The following is a 23860-nucleotide window of genomic DNA, read 5'->3' on the forward strand; positions in this document are numbered from 1 at the left end:
AAACAGCTGGAAGTTGTTGTATAGTCAGCCAGCATTTCTCTGCTCATTCCCATATTTATCACATTCACTATACTGGTGTGGAATTCTGGATTTCCCAAAGGCTTCCAATAATTTCTAGTTTTAACTTGTTTGCCCCACAACTACCTCCATTGTAGCCCAAAGGTGTAGGGGGGCATATCCGGCATGGTCTCCATACCAGCAGTGGGTGTGCCTCCTTGGTACGCAGGATGATGCCAAGAGCAATTTTATGAAAGTGTAGTGCTTTTTCCACCTTCCCTACAAGTTGGTGAAGTGCTGTTTCACATGATGTGCTTGGCTGATGTGGATGTTGGTATACATGTAGAGGAACCTCAGTTAACGTCCCTTCCCTAACGTTAACTTGAACCTGTGTTTCTAATGTCTTTAGGAGTAAAGAGGACAGACTGATCGGTCTCATATCCTTAGCCATGGTATGATCAGTTTTCTCTGGCTTCAGGATGAAAATGACCTTCACTGTCCTCCAACCATTAGGAATAACTCCTGCCACTAGACTAATTCCAGTCTGCATAGGAAAATAGTTAGTTCTTTTCCTGCTTGTTGCAGTAGAGCCGGAAATATTCCATCAGGGCCTGTTGACTTAAATGGTTGAAACATTTGAAATCAAAGTATCACTTGTATCACTGCAACTTTGGTCAGGTGTCTTCGATAAAAGTTAATAGTTCCAAGAAATTTCCTTAATTCACGATAGTTGATAGGATGTGAGGGTGAGCATTACAATTTGATCCTATCTGCTGTAGGACAAATTGTCACGTGACTGACTGAGTGACCAAGGAATGTAACCTCTTTCTGTCGGAGCTGACATTGTCATTATTGATCACAACTCTGTGCTTTTCTAATGTGTCAGAAATACAGCTGCGATATTTCTCATTTTCGTGGGGCAGTAGTGAGGAGACCAAAATGTGGTCAAGATATGAGAAACTGAAAGGGAATTGTAACTGAACTTCTTTTCTAAAATTTTGCCACGTTTGGGCAGTGTTTTTTAAACTGTAAGGCATGAATAGAGATTCATATAATCCAAACAGTGTTATTACAGCAATTTTGGTTACATCTTCACTTGCCATGGGAATCTATAAATACACTTTCTTACAGTCTATGACACTAAAGGTGGTTGGGCTAGCCATGTGAAGTCTTGTATGTTAGATATGCGGTACTGATCGAGTATTATACTTGCATTCAGCAAACAGTAGTCACTGTGAAGTCTGTAAGAACCAGCCTAAGTTGTCACTAAATGGATTGGTGAAGCCCATGAACTTCCTGGTGGTCTGACAATCTCGACCCATAGCATTTTGTCTGTTATATGTTTAGCAGTGCGTAGTCTATCAGGTGACGCACTTTGTAATGGTCTGGTGGTCCCAGCATGGTATTGATTCAGTGAACAGTGTTGTGATCCACTCCACATTGTCAGTTTGCATATACTGTCTGTGAGTGGCAGAGGTAACACATGTAGGGGTAGCATGCAAATTGGGAGTGTTGTACACCACACTGACACGTGCATCCTGTGCTGTGTCCCTCACCCTTTTCCTCTTCTATTGCTGGAAAGTTGGTAATAGGTGCTGCTGCTCTTGTTGCAAGTGGGACCCCTGGAAAGCTCGTTGATTCTGCTGGTGTGAATGTTGCTGATGACAGTTACGATGTTGTAACTTCTGATGTAGTAGTGAGTGAGTGGGTGAGGTGAGTTCATTTATTGTTCAAGGTCGGTTCCTAACAGATGTAATTTTTCTGTCAAGACAGAGTTTTCAGCAAGCACAGAAATATTCTCTCTCTTAGTTTCCTCATACTTGTTGATAATATCCTGAAGGTTGGGTTCCAGAGTCTATTTTTTTGTATTTTGTAAAGGGTAGTAATTGTATCTCCTGTTGGTGGGAAACTGATGTGCCCTGACCCGGAATCCCCTCTAGTAGTCTGGTGAAGCCCTGCAACCAAATTGAGAGGAAGATGGAAACTTCATAGGAAGTCCGCCCACAATATTGGCTCGCACACATCAGCTATAACAGACTATCAAGTACATTTCTCATGTAGTGCTCTGTCCACTGTCGGTTCCACTGTTCCGAAGTGTGTGATGGGGGTGTTGTTGGTGGCATATAGTTGTGTGTCCAGCATTTCACATGTTGATTTAAATAAAGAAGCAGGTATTGTGCTCATCACACTACCTTGCATATACACTGCGTCAATGCCCTCAAATGGAAATGTTTTGATCACCCTGTACGTAAATGGATGGAAACGATCTTCAGAGCTTACAAGTGTACCCTCCTCCATATACCATAAATACCCTGCAGGGTATATATTTAGACATAGGTGTAAATTGAACAAATGTGACTGAATCACAATGGTTGACTCTTATAGATTTATTGAATCTTACATGGAAAGATAGTTAGAAAACAGACGTATAGGCAAGAAGTTTAATCCTTTCTTACGTATGTTACTGATTATATTCAGTTCCCTTTTAGGGCAGATGAGGGTTAAATTCAAATAGGAATAAGAAGAAATGATTATTTAATGATTGGTTTAAATAATGATGTTCCACAAAGAGAAAACACTATTTCATTCACAGGACTGTGAGTAACCATCAACTGAATTTACACAGCTACTCTTAATTGTGTTATCAACCATTTTAAAAAATTAACTAGAAGACCAAAATACATTTCAAAGACTTAGTGCTCTAATAATAATGGAGTACAGCAAAACTTGACACACATAAAATTCACTTCCCTCACACTAGCATTTAGACAGATTGAAACAATTTGGCCAACTTGTTCAGTTAATTCTTTAAATTAAATTTAAAAAAAATTCGGAGTAGGTATTAAAATCCATGGAGAAGAAATAAAAACTTTGAGGTTCACCAATTACATTGTAATTCTGTCAGAGACAGCAAAGGACTTGGAAGAGCAGTTGAACAGAATGGGTGGTGTCTTGAAGGGAGGATATAAGATGAACATCAACAAAAGCAAAACGAGGATAATGGAATGTAGTCGAATTAAGTCGGGTGATGCTGAGGGAATTAGATTAGGAAATGACACACTTAAAGTAGTAAAGGAGTTTAGGAAATGACACACTTAAAGTAGTAAAGGAGTTTTGCTACTTGGGGAGCAAAATAACTGATGATGGTTGAAGTAGAGAGGATATAAAATGTAGACTGGCAATGGCAAGGAAAGCGTTTCTGAAGAAGAGAAATTTGTTAACATCGGGTATAGATTTAAGTGTCAGGAAGTCATTTCTGAAGGTATTTGTATGGAGTGTAGCCATGTATGGAAGTGAAACATGGACGGTAAATAGTTTGGACAAGAAGAGAATAGAAGCTTTCGAAATGTGGTGCTACAGAAGAATGCTGAAGATTAGATGGGTAGATCACATAAATAATGAGGAAGTATTGAATAGGATTGGGGAGAAGAGAAGTTTGTGGCACAACTTGACCAGAAGAAGGGATCGGTTGGTAGGACATGTTCTGAGGCATAAAGGGATCACCAATTTAGTATTGGAGGGCAGCGTGGAGGGTAAAAATCGTAGGCGGAGACCAAGAGATGAATACACTAAGCAGATTCAGAAAGATGTAGGTTGCAGTAGGTACTGGGAGATGAAGAAGCTCGCACAGGATAGAGTAGCATGGAGAGCTGCATCAAACCAGTCTCAGGACTGAAGACTACAACAACAACAACAACATATCTTAAGAATCTGTGTGCAGGTACTCTTCAGTGGCATAGAAGTGTTAAAATCTGTTATATTGCAGACAAGATATTTGGTACACTGTGATATATTTTTTATGACTGATGTATTCATGTAACTGACTCATTTCTGTACTAAATTTATATCCTATAAGTCACTGCAGACATTGCTTTTAGTCTCATTATTTTAATCATATCTTGTACCCCCCCCCCCTTTTTTAAATGAGCTATTGAAAATGATAATGATGAGTAAATGTGTTGTGACACAGTTGCGAAAATACTGAGCTTTTTAAAGATGTGTCTTCAGGACATTCTAGGACTGACATCAGTTGTGTAATTCTTATTATAAGTTTTTTCCTTCTGAAAATGTTACCATTGTAAACTGATTTTCCCCAAAATGTGATTTCATTGTTAATTAGCAAATAAACATATCTAAGATAAAATTGTTCCTTGACTTGTTTGCAAGCTTATCAATGTTCTTGTTCTAGGTATCAAATAATCTGTGTATCCTGCAGACATGTCTCACTTCAATGATGGGCCGTTCAATAACAATGGATCAGTTGAGGCAAGATGTAGGTTTGATGGTGGAAAAGATAACGCATGTTACTCTCATGTTTCGCAAAATTAAACTGCAGATGGAAGAATATGTCTGCTTAAAGGTCATCACAATGTTAAATCAAGGTAGTTACTGAAACCATGATTGTATTTAATGTGTGCTGTGTAATCTTACGAAGTCCCCTTTAAAGACAAAAATAAAATTAATCAAAGTAAAGTGGCTGGATGTATTTCAGCTAAAGTCATAACCACAGACCATGTCAGTAATAATTATTTGAATTCAACCACTTTCATAATACTTGATACAATTAAACTACGCATTTCAAGAGACAGTGCTCTCTCCAGATGGTTGACTCTCAGTTTACAGTGTACATTAAATATAATAAAATTAAAAAATAAAAAACATGTTGGACTATGCTTCCACTTCTTATAGAAGATCATACAGTTCACACACTGCAACCATGCAGCCAGCAGACTGTGTTCTCTTCTTCAGTTTAGGGTACCAGGATTTTCTGCTGGAATACCACAGACTGAGTGTCAACAAGCTGATTGTGAGTAATTGAATGATATCAGGAGCTATTAAATAGGTTGAATGCAAATAATTATTGCTTAAAGTATAACAAAATGCTACCTTACATATGAAAAGTGGATAACATTAAAGCACAGACATTCTTTTGTGCATAATTTAATAGCCCTAGATTCTGGGGAAAAAATCTAGCTTTTGTTATTGTGTTATATTCATTTTTGCTATGTCAGAGTGGCCAGACTTATAACAGTGAGTGTAAGTTTATATCCTCACCCATTTGTTATATGGAAAAGTGCAGAGAACATGCTTCAAGTGAGCAACCTGTAAACTATAACTGCCAGCTATGAGAAGTTAATATGATTTATCAGTTCTGAAGAACATATAACTTAATGCTGTTATGCTGCTGTTTTTCTATCCTCTTGCTACAATACATCATGTCTGCTCATCTATGATAAATAAATAACCAACTTGCTCATTCACTAACATTGGTGAGCCCTTGTACTTGCACTCACATGTCATGGTGCATGTTAAAGATGTGTCCAATTTGTTACAGAATGCACTGTTCAGCATTGTCCACATAGACTGGGAAATGTAGTGTGACTTACATGTGGTCTACAGTGATCCATTCAGGGTGTAAAGGCTCAACAATATTATTAGATAGCATCCATAACGTGGCCTCCCCCCACCCCCCACCCCCACAAAAAATAAATAAATAAATAAATAAATCTATTTCAGTACCCAACAACTTAATCAAATTGTATTGACAGCATTGTGGAAAATTATCTATTCATCAGCTGTACAGAATTAATCAGTCCACTTCATAATGGCAGTGTCAAATGTCATAAACTAGTTAGTTCTGTATATTGGACAACCTTTTTTCTGTATACATTTACAAGAAAGTAATTTGTTCATATGTAACGTCACTGGGAGTGATAGGAACTAGAGATCTCTTAAGTTGTTATGTGAATCAATACTATTACTGGACAGATAAACTAAATTTCTTCACTCTTTAACCAGCAGCTAGGACCAATATTGGACTGGTTTATGCCTAGACCAGTAAGGTAGGAGGAAGGTAGTGCTCAGATCTCCCCCACACCAATTTGCCCAATTCCATATGGGTGGCAATTTTTGAGGCTGATGATTGGCATATGACCAGCTGAACCACCAGTTGTGACTGATCACTGGGGCCTGAATTATCAGTTTGGGTGGAGGAAGAGGGGTGTGTGGTAAAAGAGGCTCTCCTTTGTGTGTTCCCACATCTGCTTACTGGAGACTTCAACGAACTACGGGGATGTGGCATGGTATTGGAGGCTGTAATGATGTTGGGGCATAGATGTGGATGGCAGAATGGGTGTGCATCTTCCAGCAGGCTTAGTACCAGTCCTAAGGTTCTAGTTGTTGTGACTCCTTGACAGCTGTGTCTGGTGGCACTGTTTTTATTTATTTCTGTGGCCAGAACTGGTTGCAATGGCGAATTAGCTGATCCTGATTGGCCGTGAAATCAAAAAGTTGATGCCTCCTGTGGCCAGTTATGATACTCTAGATCCATTACAGGATCTGGTCAAAGTTGCAAACCTAGACGTGGAAACTAGCCAGATACCACGGCTTTGTGTGCTGGTTATGGACATGAAGCACCAAGCCCAGTGAGTTGAATTTTATATGCTTTTAGGCACAGGCAGGACAGATTGTATGTTCTATGGCAGCAGCAATACTTGACCGGTAGATGTAGATGTAGCTGTAGCTACTTTGTATGCCGTAATTGGAAACTCATTGTGGGTGTGCCACAGATTATTCTATACTGCAAAACATACATCATCACAGTGACCAACGTCTGTATTAAGTCCCATAGGAGGGCAGAATAGGACCTATGCATTACTGTGTTGCATGGTAGGCCTATAATGGATTTCATAGTTACAATAACTAAGGAACAAGGCCTATGGTTTCAGACATTCTGCTGTTTCTTGGGAAACATTGAGTGTGGGTTTAAAAGGGAAACTAGTGATTTATGGGCCATTAATAAGTGAAACTTGTTCCCTTAAAAGAGCACATGTTTTTTAATAGCATATATATGAGTACTAAATCTTTCATCTCAATTTGAGAGTACTGAGCAGTGTTAAGAATGCAAATGCTGTATGTTGTTCCTTACTGTTTAGATGCTTGTGGGATAACACTAATGCCATATTGTGACTTGTCTGTCATGAGCAAGAGATGCTTCTCCTGTGTGAATGTCACTAGAAAGGAACAGATTTAAGGCATTTTTCAAATTCATAAATGCGTAATGATAGTTGTCAGACCACATAAAATTGACATCCTTTTCCATGTCTGATAAGTGGATCATAAATAATCAAATCTATGAACTACCCAAGGCAATTAACCTTACTAAAGAACTATTGTAGTTTTTGGGTGTGGGGAATTTGATGACCATGTCAGTATATACTAGCATGCACACGATTCCATTCTTGCTCAAAATTTACCTTAGGTATTTTATACTAGGTGCAAAAAAACTACATTTATCCAACCAACAATGAAAGTGTTTCAATTGGAGTTGTGCAAATAGTGCCTGGAAATTCTTTAAATGCTGTTCCCAGGTAGGTCCTGTTGCCAAAGTGTCATACAGGTAATTTGCACAATCAGAAATACCCTGAATGAACTGTTTTAGGTATCTTTGAATGACCACTAATAACCCCAATGGTCTGCCTATGGGCTTGATGACACTTGAGTCTGATAATTTGTGTAATTCAACTTTCACAGGTTCTCTGTAACAAACAGGATGGTTCTCTGTAACAAACAGGACAGATCATGCTGTACAGAGCTGCAATAGTATTGAAGGTTTAAGTGATATATGAGTTTAGGAAGTTTTTAGTATAGCCTAATGTTGGTTCAAAAAGTTGGTGGTAGTTTGAACATAGATTTTTTTGGTCATGAAACAGTGTGACAGTTGCAACAAGATTTACTGAATCATTAATTTAAAACCCAAAAAGAGTAAACATGTCCAGGTCAAAAATGTTAGCTGCTACAGGGGAACTGACAACAAGAATAGTTAGTTATTGAGCTACATTCTTGTACTTACTTGAATTGTGACCAGGCCACACATTTTCTGACTATACAAAAACCTCGTACATGTGAGACAGCCAGAGCAGCAGAAAACCCAACGTTCTGTTCCCCTGTGTCTGCCTCTAACTGCACTGCAAATTGTTGATGTTCAGGGTAAACCTTACCTTATGACAAGTGGTATCACAGCAAGAGCAGTGATGCCACCCATCCCTACTGCCTCAATCTGGAAACAATTTTTGCAGCTTAGAACTGTGGAAATATATAGGCTGTGAGGAGGTGGTTGGGCAACTTTTACGTGTTCCTAGTGGTGTTGCAAGTAATGAGTGTTGTGCTAAATGGTCTCTATTTGGCAATCTACTGAGACTAGGTGGGTGGGAGTTACTAGCTACTGTTAACCTATCACAATTCACCTGAATACTATGTAAAAGTGACCCGAATGATAACAAAGATGATGGTGAGTGTCCATATGATGTTGACTTCACCTTCTTTGACTATGTAACCAAATTGATACATATGCTAATGGATACTAAAGTGGAATGAAGTAATGAACAGTCTTGTAGTGTCTAATACTGATAAACTTGTCCCATGTTTAACATTGTCAAATACGTGTATATTTTAGAATATCAAGTTACTTCATTTGTGAAGTAACTGCAGAAGACTACTTCAGTGATGTCTTGTAATGTCTGGGATCATTTGGAAATCTTCCTAGTATGCATGTGATGATAAATTCAGTACATAAATCTGCTCTTGACTCTGTGTTTACAAAGCTGCAACTGTTTTTCATATCTAAATGTTTGACGTGTGGCACCATTTCCTGTTAAAATTGTTAATGTAGCTATGAAAATAGTTCTGTGTTATTCTTCATTAACACAGTGACTATTTACAATATTTTAGGACATATTTAAAATAGCTACATTTACATTTTACTCCTTTCTAGGTCGAGGTAGCACAACGGAACTGGAAGCAATTCAGGAGCGGTATACTATGTGTCTCAGAAGTTTTGTGGAAAACAAATTTCCACAGCAGCACTCTCGTTTCCACGACCTTATTCTGCGGTTACCAGAGGTATGTCAGATAATTATTTCTCATAATTTATTAAGTCTTCTTCATGGCCTATGAAACTGAGTTTTGTAAGAAATGTAAATGTTAAAAAATAGTCACTAATGAGTCTACAGAGTTGGAGAGAAGAACAGGAAACTTCCATTGTTGTAGTTCCTAGCGGTGGTGGTTATTTGTCACTGGCTTCCTTTGAGCTTCATATGTTCTAAAATACTTGCATCAGTAGTAGTCATGATCATGGCCTTAGCCATAATAACTCTAGATCTGAAATCTTGAAAAAAGCATACTGTTTAGGAACATGCTTATTAATATAAATTTCAGGCATTTATTGCTGATTTTTTAATCATTCACTGCTCTTAACAAGTAGGAAGTAGATCACTGACTATGGCTCCAGTTCTGTGCTCTGCACTGACGACAAAAAGATTGATTTTAAATGCCATAAGACTGGTCATCAAAATATGGAAGACTTTGGACTGTAAAACATTGTATTCAGGGGCACATCATGGGAGATTTTAATGTGAAATTGTATCCTAGTGTGTGTGTGTGTGTGTGTGTGTGTGTGTGTGTGTGTCAGTCATGGGCTTAGAGGGAGACAGCAGCTGTACGAGATAGGAATGGAGGAGGAACAGACAGCAGTTGCAAGGGATACGAATGCAACACAATAGCACTGGAACTGTTCACAGTTTACAGTAATGATGATGATGATGATGATGTGGGGAAATATATTCAGGGCAGGTGACAGAATAGAGGAGAGGGAGATTGCGGGGAAGAGAAATGGGTGCAGAGAATTAAGAGAGATTAAGGCCAGGAGAATTACAGGAGTAAAGGATGCATTACAAGAATAAATCCCATCTCCGTAGTTTGGAAAAGTGGATCCCGATGGCACAGCTTGTGAAGCAACCTCTTAAATTGAGAATTTTGTGCTCGGAAGAGTGTTCTGTCACTGGCTGGTCGGCGACAGTTTGGCAGTAAGTCATTTGTTGGGTGGACTGTAAGATGGTGGTCGTGGTCATGGTCATATAAAATGCTGTGCAAAAACTTCAAAATAGCTGGTATATGACATTGCTGCTTTCACAGATGACCCTGCTTCTGCCTGGGTAGGATAAGCCTATGACAGGACTAGAAGATGTCTTGCCAGATGGGTAAATTGGACAGGTCTCAAATCTGTGTCTTCCACAGGGATATGACCGATTGTATCAATGAACTGGGAGTGGGTGTGGCTTACGAATGGACCAGTTGGAACAACTGAACCATCTCCTCCATCAGGGCTGTGCCTATCATTGTGCCTGGAAATGAGGGCCCTGCTACCCACAATTCTGTCCACCCATGGTATTCTGCTGCCTACCTGACCTACAAAATATTCTGTGTAGTTGGCATAGGGATGCACCAAAACACAGCACCTCACCCCAGTCTATTTGCTAAACTGCAGTCTCAGAACAATGTAGTAGAGTTGTGTGAGTGTCTCAAAAATGGATTCATGTGAAATATTGAACATTTTTCAGTCTTTTTCATGTGTCTGTTGATGAATCAATGCCTCTACTACTTTCTGTGTTGTTGCTTTTACTCCTAAATTATTTTTAAAACTAAGTAATGCACATCCAAATTGTAATTAAGGAAAATATGGAAAAATAAATTGCCCAGCAGCCTCTGTAAAAATGTGTATGAAGTGCACACTATGAAAGTGTACAGTAGAAACAGAAGCTAAATCAATCAGTAATGAAGACATTAGTTCTAAGAATTTGCAAAGAGGGCAGTTGCCAGATTAAGAGAGTAGTAGTAGTTGGTAGTAATTGATGCAAACCGTAGAAAGAGAATATGATTTTTGGCGGGGGTGGGGAGAGAGAAAGAAATGAGAAATCAAGAGAAAAAAGGAAATGAATGACTGAGAATGAGTTTTGCAGTGATTAGAAAAGAGACTGAGATTACAAAAAAACAGGAAAGATTAAGCTGCAGATCTGAACTCGTAGTCTTCAAAAGTAATGTCAGTTTGCCAAAAAGACAAAATGAACTCCCATGATTCTGCTGCTGGCTTAGTGACTAATGTCTGAAGCAACTTACTGATTCTAATTGCTCCTTATACACATTCATTTTTGTTGGAATTATAATAATAGCAAATTGTGTTACTATTATTCTTACAATCTGAGTAATCAGCTTCAGTATGTATATGCCAGTTTAGTATAGTTCTGTTGGCAGAATTCTTTGTGCAACAAGTATACTGAGTTAATAATGAGGTCACAGTAGATATGCAAGGAGCGAGCGTAGGGACAAAGTTTTATCAAGGGCAGTCATGTGCAAAAGCACATCCTTGTATTGAATGTGGTGTGAATGTTGTAAAATCTAGACAGATATATAATACAATCTTATGCAAGACAATTGTAGAAATTTGAACACAATTAATTCTCTGTTTTTCCCATGATATCTCAGTTACATATATCTATCCAAATGAGTAACATTGATAGCATTGTAATTTATACAAAACATTATTTTGTCTCATTTCTCTTCACCTTAAGACAGTCAATCATACTCTGTTTTCTCCTAGACTGCGAATTTGTTTAGTATTTTGAGAAGAAAGTGAGAAGCTTTCTGTGAGTGAAAACTTATACACTGACTAGGTGATAGATCTTGCTGTACCAGGAGGATATGGTATTGATTATCAGCTCACCATTTTGGAAGCCATTTATCATCCTGGCTTCCTCTTCCAGCCATTGGTCCATTGACATTTTAAAAAAGAGAGAACAGATATTGTCTCGTGAGACAAGTCAGTATGTAGCTTGTCGCTGACCACTCAGACTGTGTATTGGAAGTGTTGCCTGATTCTTTCATTCTTTATCTGAAAAATGACAAGTTTGCACCATCTCTGGTTAACTCAAATCAAAGCCAAGGGCATTCCACATCCAGTAATGGTTATTAGCTCAGACTTCATGTTGACTGTTTGCATTGCAAATGATAGGAAACAGCACAGTAGGTAAAAAGGTGGTAAGCTGTCCATGCACAAATTTTTAGAAAGTTAGTGCTTAGAAAATCAGTGCTGAAAAATCCAAATATTTGGCATCACACTAATGAATGTATTTTTCAGGTAAGTAAATATTATTGCTTAAAGCTGTTTGTTGCTATCCACTCATTAATGTGCAGAATGTATGGGGCACTGCATATGTAATGCATAAATTGCATATCTTAAGCATATGTTTGTGCAAGTAGATCTACTCTTGTTAGTATTCTGCTTTTGGTAATAGCTTTGATACAGGATTGTCAATGGTTCTGATGTGAACATCATAGGTTATTCACCTGAAACCTAGGCACACGTAAGGGTTAGATAGGGTGTCTGACATTATGATAAGGTGTAACTGCAGCAGTAGTTAATTTGAGTATGTCATAGAACTGCACAGGGATCAAATCAACATTTTACTTTATTTATATAGTTCTTGGTTTATAGTACCAACAGAAGCAGTTACCTTCTGAAGACTGAAGTTCTGTCAGATAGAATGGCTGTGCTGTGCTGTGCTTTATAAAACTGTAGAGGCCACGAGTGTGACCCCTACTGTGACAGGGCTAAACTGGGTTGGCAGAGGCCAGGAGGCCGAAATTACCCCCATGGGCAGGGTTAGCAGTGTAGCGGTGAGTGGTAGTCATCTGATGTATCATTGTAGTCACAACATTTGTTTATCGCTCATCAACTACAACAGTCATGATGATAATTGGAGAGGCCAACATCACCCAGATGTGTGTTGAAGGTTCCCTGCAAAGAGGTGCGACTGTCAACAAGTTGCTGGGGGCACATAGCGTCATTACAATTTATAGAGTAATGACAGCAGAAATACTGCAAGTACACTGACAGTAGCACCGGATGACAGCCTGCAATACAGACAAGAGGCTGCACTGGACAGGGTGTGCTTAGATGTGCAGAATCATGCCATGGACCCTGCGTTAGTAGATGGCTCGCAGCAGCAGCAGTGTCTGCCCACACAAGCAGAAGCAGGCAACAAGAATTTTGTCCACATAAGTAAAGGTGGCTGAGCGGCTGCATTACCCCATATTTGAACTGTAGGCCACCAGGTGGCCCACCAGTTGGAGGGCGCTAAGCCCACAGCACTGTCCTTAGTGTGAGCAGCAGGGCCACAACTAACAGCAGCAGGGTACAGAGGTGGGGACTTGTTGATGCACATAGACTAGCAGACCGTCTTAGGTCCCCCTTTTGGAGCTGGTGGCTGACAGTACCACCCCTCTGACTAGAAATGAGAAGTATTTATTTGGGTGTGGCCTGTCCTTGTTTTGCTAAAGCATCGGTTTCTATCACACAAGCTATAACAGAACAGTGGGTCAGATGTCAAGCAGCCAGATCACCCACACTGCAGCAGCTCTCATCTTTCTCTTGCTTCAATGCTATTACATCTCTGGTCCCTCCACTTGTCCGTAGCATGTGGTAACCATCTCAACACCTCAGAAACAGTACCTGTCATATCAACGGGTAGCCCCTGATGTAACTTCACCTCGCTGGTCCGAATTGATCCTCTTCTGCAGCGTCTTGCATTATCTGTAGAAGGTGTGTGTATTTTACTCAGTCATACCTTTAAATTATTTGCGGTGCAATGTGCTTCTTCCTTCAGAAGATCCAGCACACTGAATTCAGCTCAGAGAAATTCCACTATGTCTTGATACATATTTTAAAAGTTGACAATTATATACAATAAATTGGTTCCTCATTTACACTAGTTCAGCTTAAACCACAATGTTCATTGGCTGTTTCTTAATTATAAATGGTACTTTCTGTAATTAGTCTGCTGGACTTTCCTTTCCTCTTTATAGGACTCATGATTCTGTTTTATCATCACTTACAAATAGTACATCACCAAATTCTCTTTCATTGTCAAATTCATCAGCAATCATTTAACAGTAAATAGTTCTGCTCAATTTTTTCTTATGCATAGCATTTCTTCTTGTGCATCCAGCAGCTTCTTACCTAATTCGTACTTAACTAAGCATTTATTTTTGTCTGTCTGGTGGTTTCTGTGCTCTTTGCTTTGGTATACCATCCAGAACTTTGTCTTTTAAACAAAAGTTACCTTTACGTTTTCTCCAAAAACACATACTTAAATCTGTGCTTATACAACAACTGCATAAGGTACTACCACACACAATACAGTGGTCAGTAGTTTCACTTACTCCCTTTACTTAAACACTAATTACAGATAGACTACTTGTTGCAATGCCATTCTTTCTTTTACCTTGCTCATCAAAACCAACTTCCTATCTTAAAGATGTCATATGCAGTTTAGGTAGTTCTACTTTCATGATAATAGACCCTTACCACAACATGTCATTTGTAGCAGTCTCCTTCAACTGAAACAATGTCTTCCTGATTTCACCTGCATGCTGCCAAAGAACAATTACATGATGTTTTTTTTCTTACCCTCAGTACCTGTGACACTACAAGTCTTATCAGCTTTTTTATGATGATCGCATACACATTCCTGAAAGGATTCTGTCTTTTTGGCTCAATCATTAGCCTTGCAAACATTTCCTCTATCTTCTCTTCCTCAGTCCTCTTCTGAGGAGGCGATGACCCTACAGGTAGTGATGAATTTGCATCCTTTGAAAGTGAGTGAATCTGTACTTGTTTATTATCCTCACAATTTGCAACATAACTAACAGCAGTACCTTCTTGTGCATACTTCATAGTATCTATAACAAAATTACTGTATGCAGTTCCGCAGTTCCGCTCTGCACAACCCAAAAATCATTTGAAAATGTATAGCCCTGTGGAGCCCAGGCTCTGTGGTATCTAAACAACCACCATTATCACCCAGTGGCATAGATACCACTATTGCACATGTGTAAGTATCAACCATATTGCTAATTACACACTCATCTGCTTCAGTGCAGCACACAGTTACTGTATCTGATACTACAGCTACTTCAGACTCTGCATTTCCCCAAGATATTAGAGCTGATAATTCTACATTACTCTGCGTAATTTCTGCAATACCAGAATTTTGTGCATCTATTAAACTCGGCTTCTTTCTCCTTATTTCATGCTCCCACACAAGCACTCTTGCTTCTTAATCTTTGATGCTCCCTCAAAATTCTAATATTATTCACTGCTGGAGAAACATACTTGACATTTTCATTCCACCAAGCTTCATATTCTTGTCATATTTTCTCCACTTCTTCTGGAGCAATTGGTCTATGCCAGTCTTATTTCCTTTCCTTCTTGACTTTTACTTTCTCTACTATATTTGCCTAGTGTGCTTCCAGAGCCTTATTTACTTAGATGTATTCGCATTTTTTGCTTGCAACTGAGCTGCTTGAGCTGCTAAAAGTTGCAAAGTTTCATCCAGGGTAGTCCCATGTGATATTGCCTCTCCAACAGTTATACAAAAAACCTCGTTACGGAGAACAACATTAAATGACGATGATGATGATGATGATGGCCCTTAAATATATTACTAATGCAACACTTCTTCTTATAAATTAATCTTTCCACCTGAATACCTACTTATGACTAAAAATTACATACTTAAGCATAATAACCATACCCCTTGCTCAAAGCCAAATATATTGCCCGTTCCAACTGACACAAACTAACACACGTGTTGTATTATTTTCAGAACACTACCTAAGTTCACTTTCCTCATGATGTACATACAATTACAATTAAGCACTTGTCAAAAACCAGTTGGTTCTCCATGACAATTGCAGTCAAACAAAAACACAAAAAAGTACTGAACTCGTCGTGCTGCACGTGGATGAAACTGCAGCCCTGTAGTTGACAAGCCATCTTCTCTAGGGATGTCAGTTGGTGAAGTTCCTCTGTCAGTGAACAGTAGAGGTGGTAGAACTTTTCTACCACCAGTTGTTGAGGCCGGTGGTGTGATCTCTTCTGTAGTGGGGTTGAATCTGGTTGACAGAGGTCAGGAGGCCAGTAGTTCACCACCCTGGGTGGGCTAGCAGTGGAATGGTGAGTGGATGTCTGTAGTTGCCTCATGAATCTTCATGAAAATGCCTTTGTTTTCATTTATCATTTGCCAACTAAAACAGTCATTATGGTACTTGGAGAGGCCAACATTACCTGACCATAAGTGGGGTGGCCTGCAAGGAGGAGCGACCGTCAACAGACGACCCAATGGCATGCAGCATCATATGGCCAGTGGAGTGATGACAGCAGTGTTGCGGCAAGGACAGGAATGGGTGGCAGCCCACAGTACAGACGAAAGGCTGCCCAAGTGCACAGGACAGGGTTTGCTGAGGCGCACAGAATCTTGCTGTGGATCCAGCATGGATGAGATGGCTCGCAGCAGCAGCAGTAGTGTCTGCCAACATGATCAGAGGCAGGCAGCTAGGAGTTTGCACACACAAGCAAAGTTGCTGAGTGGCTGGACAGTCCAAGGCCTGAACTGGAGGCCACCAGGCGGCCCACCGTTTGGAGGGTGTCAAGTCCATAGCATTGGTCTTAGTATGAGCCACAGCTAACAGCGGTATGGTTGATCCACTAGACCACAGTAGGTCCCCCCTTGGGTCTGGTGACTGACAGCCAGCCATTCGTCTGACTAGAGATGAAAAATGTTTATACAGGCTTGACCTGCCATTGTTTTGTTAAAGCATCAGTTTCTGTCACTCAAGCCTTGACAGAACCATGGCTCAGATGTCAAGCAAGCAGGTCACCCACCCTGCAGCACCTCTGTCTTCCTGCTGCATCAATACTATTATGGCTCTGGTTCCTCCGCTTGGCTCAGTGCCCCCCAGACAGAATTTGCCAGCTCACCTGGCTAACCTGAACTGGCCTGCTTCTGTAGCCTCTTGTGTTAGCTGTGGAAGGTTTCTCAGTTTTACTCAGCTGTGCCCAATAAATTATTTGTGGTGTACAAGATAATATGTTAGTGGCAGCTGTCAAAATTTGGGCTGGTTCTTTAGACTTAAAAGCTTTTGTAAAGGTCATGGAAAGGCCACGAGAGAATTGTTATATAAATTTGGGAACGATTAATAATGTTACTGTATGCCGAGATAAAACTGAAACAAAATATGTAAAATATCCTCTTCAGGTAGTGATGTTTAGCAGTGAGCAGTCAAAGAAAATTTTGGAGCTGGATAAAATTTATTATGTTTTTGGATGTATATGTTGCAGGAAAGATTTATCATCTTATATATCGCAGTAAAATGTGTTATTGGTGGATGAGGGTTACCTGTTGATTTTGTATTTACTGTATATTTACATGTAGCCTTCACAGAGACAGAGATGGTAATATGGAAATAAAATTTTATTGTTCTATCTGTTTGTAATGTCATTAACAGATTGTAAGATGCACAATGGAAATTTGATAAGGATACCAGTCAGAATACACATAAGATTTTAAAGCATGAGGTACAAGATGGAGATTTACTACAAAATTCATTTTATGGTAAATCTGACATAAAATTTGAAAGTTGGAAATTGACCAAGTTGTTGTTGTTGTTGTTGTTGTTGTTGTTGTTGTGGTTAAAATACATGACTCAAATGTAGAAGAGTGTAATCCGAATTTGTTTACTCATCCATATTTACCTTTCTTGCAGTTTCTCTACACCTTTGGGTAGGTTGAAAATCAGGCCTGAATAGCTAAGTCATTAAGAGCCATGTCTGTAGTACCAGTGTGGCATACAGCTTCAGTTGATTCTGGAGTTTCATGTTTTTCATGATAAATGGCGATAATGATATGATGTCACTCCCAAAATCTTTGAAGACATTTAGTGAAACACTCATTTAATTCAGTGCTTTTATGTTGCAGGTACAGTCAGCAGCTACTTTACTGCTGGAAAGCAAAATGTTTTATGTTCCGTTCCTCCTGAACTCTGCCATTCAAAGGTAGTACATCAACAAAGCAGATAGCAGTATTTACGAGCAGAACTGTGACAATCGATCGAGGACTAGTGACCGTAATGTGACTATTAAATCTAAAATATGTATTTGCACTTCACAGAAATCTCTCTCAGACTTTTATGATACAAAAAAGTGAGATAGATAGTTGCACTACTGCTATGTAATACTTCTTCCCAGTCTCTGGAAATAGTGTGGTTTTGTTGAGCAGCTGCAAGATGAGGCCAGTGAGGAAACTGAATCAGTTACCATAACCATTACTGGAGAAGGCTTTTGTACTGGTTGCCAATTTGAATGAAAAATAAATATTTGATTTTACGAGTCAGATATGAACTGTTAGGGAAGAACGTACTAGAATTTATTCATTAATAAAATTGTTACCATATTGAGAATAGACTGCTGTTTCATGAAGACTGGTGTTTTAGCCTTTGCCAGGCTGAAATTATACAAGAAAAGCATTCAAAGGCTAAAGTGAGACTAAGTTAGATTAATCGTAGGAAAAAAGTAATTTACAAATAAGAAGTATATTTTGCAGAAGACACATGTGGTAATGAGATGCCTGTATCTCATATATATGTATATGTTTACTATTAATGACAGAGCAGACATGTGATGGAAGCCACATTTATAAATGGGTGAATGACCATTTAAATTCCTATACTGTTGTTACCATTACAGTTTGTTGGAAAACATTGTTGTAACCAAAGTATTCTTACGCTGCCTTAAGTTACCGGAGACCTCCCAGAAGGGACATAATTTAAATTCTAATTAAAATGGCTGAAATGACATTTGCCCCTGTATAGTATTCTGTTTCAATTTTTTCTGTTATAGTGATATTTCCATTTACCATTTACAGTAGTACTTCACTGAATGACATAATACCATTTAGCGCACTATTACTTTGGTATAACTTCTCTTAATTTTGGAGTAATGTCAAAGCGAAACAGTAAAGACTCTCATTCTTAAAATAAAAATAGGAAGTTACCAGCATCATGCAAATGTAATTTTAAGAAATATGTTCCTTTTTTTATAATTAAACAATTATTTTGAATGGAATATTGAAGTATTGTATAAATGGTTATACAAATTTTTCTTCTTTTTTGTTTTTATTTGTTTGTGTACAGGAGATGGCACATTACACTGATTTAAAGGGATGAACCCTTTAAACACTACAGTCTGTAAAGATTTTTGGGTCTCTGTCACAAATATTAGATTTGACAATGACAACTCATCCGACAGAATAAAAACATTGAAGTACAAAAAATGAAAATAAAAAATTTTGGTATAAAAGGATTTTGACAGAAATAATTTCCACAAATTAATGTAATTGTATGGTTTGAATGGCATTACTTTTGTGAAGTAATGTTGTAGATCATTAGTATTTGAAATTTTTTTAATGCCTGCAAACGTTAATAATTTATGGATGTACAAAATTGCCTTTATAATTCTACATAGACACTGTATATTGTTTTGTGTTTGGAACTTTCCATAACTTCATATTAGTTGAATTTCAGGTTATAGTTGTTTGTTACATTCTTTTAAATATTTTTGATTTTATTACCAAAAGGCACAAATGGAATTTTAATGCTGTTAATATCTTTGTGGCACTGTTTCAAAAATATGTTTGTAACTCTCTAAAGTTAAGCAAATGTTTTGACTCTCATTAAATGAAACGAAGAAATACGTGGTGCTAGGTCTCCAGAGAGAAATAAATTTGGTTAACAGTCTTTTAATGACTATAAATGATTAAAATGTAAGATTAAAAAAGAAACTAATGTGAAGCTTTGAAAAAGCTCCTGTTGTTGCCTTGTGTTGTTCAGAATTATAAAGTGTTATCAATTGCATGTCATTGTTATCTAAAATGTAAATAATATGTTAGTATATTTGAAAGTTTTATTTTAAAGAATGACAGTATCTGAAAGGAGTTCTGGTGTACTTCAAAGAAGTCTGTTTTTAATGCAAAATAGCCCAGAGAACCTAAACATATACAGTTTGTTTAATGAGTATGGAGAGTACTCAATTACATTTTAACCACATTTGGTATCACTACATTTCAAGCAATGCTGCCATGAAAACAAAAATGTGAATGTGTACAGTTTTTCATAACACCAGAGTACTTAATCAGTCACAAAAAGTGTACACATGGGTAATAGTTTTACCCATTGTTTTCCAAATCCAAAAATGTTGAATAAATAAAAAACTTTTAAAGCTTTTGTTAGCCCGGTTAGATTGTATCTCTGATATGTTACATCATCCTTGTTTAAGAAACGAGCATCAGAAGAATATTTCTACAGTGACATTATTTAGTGGTCTTGTGTGAAACAACTCATAACTTAAAATTATCAATAAAATTTTGTTGCATCTCTGTATGTAAGCCTGTCTCACATGATAGTGTTTTGATCTTCCTCAGAATAAACCTGGTACAATGCAAATTAATGTATTTTATATTAATAATATAAATGATCTCAACAGTTGAAACCTTTAAAGTCATATTCTACATCTACATTTATACTGTACAATCCACTTTTCAATGTATGGTGGAGGGTATCTAATATTTGTGGCAAAACATTATAATCTCATACTGTGATGATCCAGAATTTGTGCGAATATACAGTTTTACCCTCTTTCCAACCTGCATTTTAAGTCTCTCTTAATCTTCATCTTCCTCTTCCCCTTCCCCTACCCCTTCATCCTCCTCCTCCCACCCCAACCCCCACCCTACACTCATTCCATCTTCACTGCCCCACCTTCACTCAGTACTGCAGCTCCCCTTTTGCTAATTCAAATTTCAAAATTTTATTTCTGTTGGCTATTTTGGCCCCTGTTTCAGCTTTTTTCATAATTTTACTTGTAAATGCTGGTCATCACATTAACTATCTAACCCATTGTAGCTATACCAGTCATTTGTCAACCATGTGTCATGAGAATTAACAGACATAAAAGCTACACTATGTAATGACAAGATTATGAGAAGGGTAGTTGCTACTCACCATATAGTGGAGATGCTGAGTCGCAGATAGGCACAACAAAAAGCGTGTCGGAAAGTGAACTTTTGGCCAACAAGCCCTTATCAAAAATAGACAACGTACGTGTACACACACACACACACACACACACACACACACACACACACAAACTGCATTTCACGCTCATATAACCACAGTTTCTGGCAGCTGAAGCCAGAAGTTGAGTGTGGCTTCAGCTGCCAGAGACTGGTCGTGCGTGTGTGTGTGTGTGTGTGTGTGTGTGTGTGTGTGTGTTTGTTTTGTCTGTTTTCAACAAAGGCCTTGTTGGCCAAAAGTTCACTTTCCAACAGTCTTTTCGTTCTACCTTTCTGCAACTCATTATCTCTGCTTTATACTGAGTAACAACTATCCTTTCCATAATATTGTTACAGTATGTAGTGAGTTCTTCATGTGTGTCATCTGTGTGATGTAATAGTGACATAAACTTTCTCTAAAATGTGATTATGCCAACATGACATTTTATTATTAGTTTCATAAATGTTCCCTTGCCATAGCCAATAACATGCAAAAACTTGGCTGGTAAATATGAAAAATAACTGAAGGCTTTGTGTTGTTTAGCTCAATGAATTGTGGTCTTTTTTTCAGTTTCTTAGTGATTCTTTTTTCCCTGTGTGTGTGTGTGTGTGTGTGTGTGTGTGTGTGTGTGTGTGAGAGAGAGAGAGAGAGAGAGAGAGAGAGAGAGTGTGTGTGTGTGTGTGTGTGTGTGTGTGTGTGTGTGTGTGTGTGTGTGAGTGCTTCAGTGAATGACCATGAATGTGAGCAGTAATATAGTAACATGTGTGTCTTTCATTGAAAAAAAAGAAAAAAACTGGTCATTTTGTGTTCAGGTAGTGACCATTCAAACTTGCTATATAGTTTCTCACTCTGAGTTAAAATTTTGCTTTTGTATCAAGTAATACAGTTTTAGAACACATTTTGTTTAGGATGTGCTTGTGATATACTATGTTACAGTAGTACAGTGAGAATAATTTTGTGAACAGTTACAAAATACTGCATTTAACTCAGTGTGCCAGCAGTTAGTCAGTGTTGGACATTTACACAGATTTAAAGTGAACCGTGGTGTCATATGACTGTTTTAAGTGTTACCATTTTTTGTTTCTGTTAATAGAATATTATCCATAGTAAAGTGCCTTGTGAAATTCTCTTGATTTGTGGATGATTTTTGCATTTTTGTATCCATATTTCAATTTAAAATCTGCAGCTCTCCAGTTTATGCTGATGTTTAAAAATCCTTAACAGTTACTGTGGCCTGTTATGTAGACATGAAACAATGCAGGTATGAAACACTAATTTTAAATATTTAGTTGAAAAAAAAAATCATACAATGTTGACAGTAATTAGTTGTGGTATATTCATAATTAAAAAAGGATTTCAGGTGAACATCTTTCTAGTGTACCTGATACTCTTTTTTTAATTGATGAGAAATTAGTCATCTTGTTATAACTTGGGGTTTCAGAGGAAGACTTCTCAATGAATAAATAACATCAGTAACCTTGTAGAATTTCAGGTTAGCCCAGATCTAGCTACAGTTGTAGCCAAACAGTCTTGTTTGAAGTTCTTTGATATGTCCATCTTGAACATATTCCAGGGTGGTTCAATGATCCAACATTTGTTTTGGGATTTTTTTCTAGGTTACTGGTTGTTATTGTGTGTTATATTGGTAGAAGTGATAGTATCTCATGGAGATTTAGTTTTTTTCATTTCCAATTGCACTGTTTGTATTTCATTCCAAGATGGGTGACAAAGGAAGGCTGACTGTCAAGCAGTTCGTTAAAACTGTATAATTTTTTCATGAAAAGAAAAGTATGATTATTTCACAGAGACAGTTTTGTGCACAGTGTAAAGCTAGATGGTCACCCTCATTTAAAACAATATGTGGACTTAAAAAAACATTTAATAGTGATGGTTCAGTGCTTGAGAGGATGTAGGAACGGCCTACTAATGTCCATTCTCCACAAATGTCAAAGTTATTGGAGCAGCATGACTGAGGCGCCCAGGAAAATCAACAGGGAAAACAGCAGCTCATCTTGGGATTTCTGGACTATCTGTACAGCAAATTTTAAAAAAATGATTTGCATTTGTATCCTTATAAAATAACTCTGTTGCTTAAATGCCCAGCAAACATCAAAGAACGACATTCACTGAATGGACTGTGAATCAAGGCGTATTGCTGAACAATGTTTGGTTTTTAGATGAGGCAGTTTCACCTTGATGACATTGTTAATAAACAAAATGTGCGCGTTTCAGCTTCCAAGAATCCAAACATGCTTCATGAAGGAATACATCAAGCTCCAGGAATTACTCCATGAGTTGCTATATCAAGTCATGGGGTAATAGGGTCCTTCTTTTTTGAACACATAGTGAGCAGTGAACATTATATCTAAACATGCTGTCTAGTAATTTTGTTCCTCAACTTTTTGCAAAAGTGTTTCAATTAGAAAACCAGTGGTTCATGCAGAATTGAGCCAAACCCCAACAGCTAATGTTGTCTTAGACTTCCTGTGTGAAACTTTTAAGGAAAATGTCACTTCAGACAGATATCTTTTCTTTTTTTCATGTGAACAAAACTGGCCTTGAACAGCCCTGATTTCAATCTGTGTGATTTTTTTTTTCTTAGGGGATATTTGAAGGAAAAGATTTTCCCTAAACATTGTCATACAGTGGTGTAACTGTGAGTGCTGAGAAATGAGGCTTGCAAAGAGGTAACTGAGGATATGTGTCAGTAAGTAATTCAGGACTTGGAGTTTGTATTGGAGAAATTGGCAAACATGATGGTGGTCATACGGAACACATCATAAACAGAACGTAACCTTCAGGTATATTGTTAACACATCATATTTTATATTTATTTATTTCGACTGAAATAAACACTTTTTACAGAAACAAATGTTGGACCATTTCTTGCGCCACCCTGTATGCTGTATTTTATTTCAACATTGTATCTCTCAATTAAGCAACCTTTTCACTCAAAAAGATATTAATGAAGTATGAGATGCTATCAAAGAATTGTCTTTGTGGTATCCAACACCTTTCATTATCATTTTATGTCTATATTTTGGATATTTTATGGAGACATATCACAAACAACAGAGGAACT

At 37.9% G+C, this 23860-nt stretch overlaps 1 protein-coding gene across 1 annotated transcript in view; it reads left to right on the plus strand.

Annotated features, from left to right (window-relative positions):
- Positions 1–21422, plus strand: part of LOC126183975 (hormone receptor 4) — a 216201-nt gene extending 194779 nt beyond the window's left edge. The window contains exons 12-14 of the mRNA XM_049926325.1: positions 4187–4379; positions 8771–8898; positions 17649–21422. Of these exons, the coding sequence (XP_049782282.1) occupies positions 4187–4379; positions 8771–8898; positions 17649–17729 (402 nt within the window). The 3' untranslated portion in view covers positions 17730–21422. The remainder of the gene's footprint in view (positions 1–4186; positions 4380–8770; positions 8899–17648) is intronic.
- The last annotated feature ends 2438 nt before the right edge of the window (positions 21423–23860 follow it).

Source organism: Schistocerca cancellata, chromosome 4, assembly GCF_023864275.1.
Source record: "Schistocerca cancellata isolate TAMUIC-IGC-003103 chromosome 4, iqSchCanc2.1, whole genome shotgun sequence".
Classification (NCBI taxonomy): domain Eukaryota; kingdom Metazoa; phylum Arthropoda; class Insecta; order Orthoptera; family Acrididae; genus Schistocerca; species Schistocerca cancellata.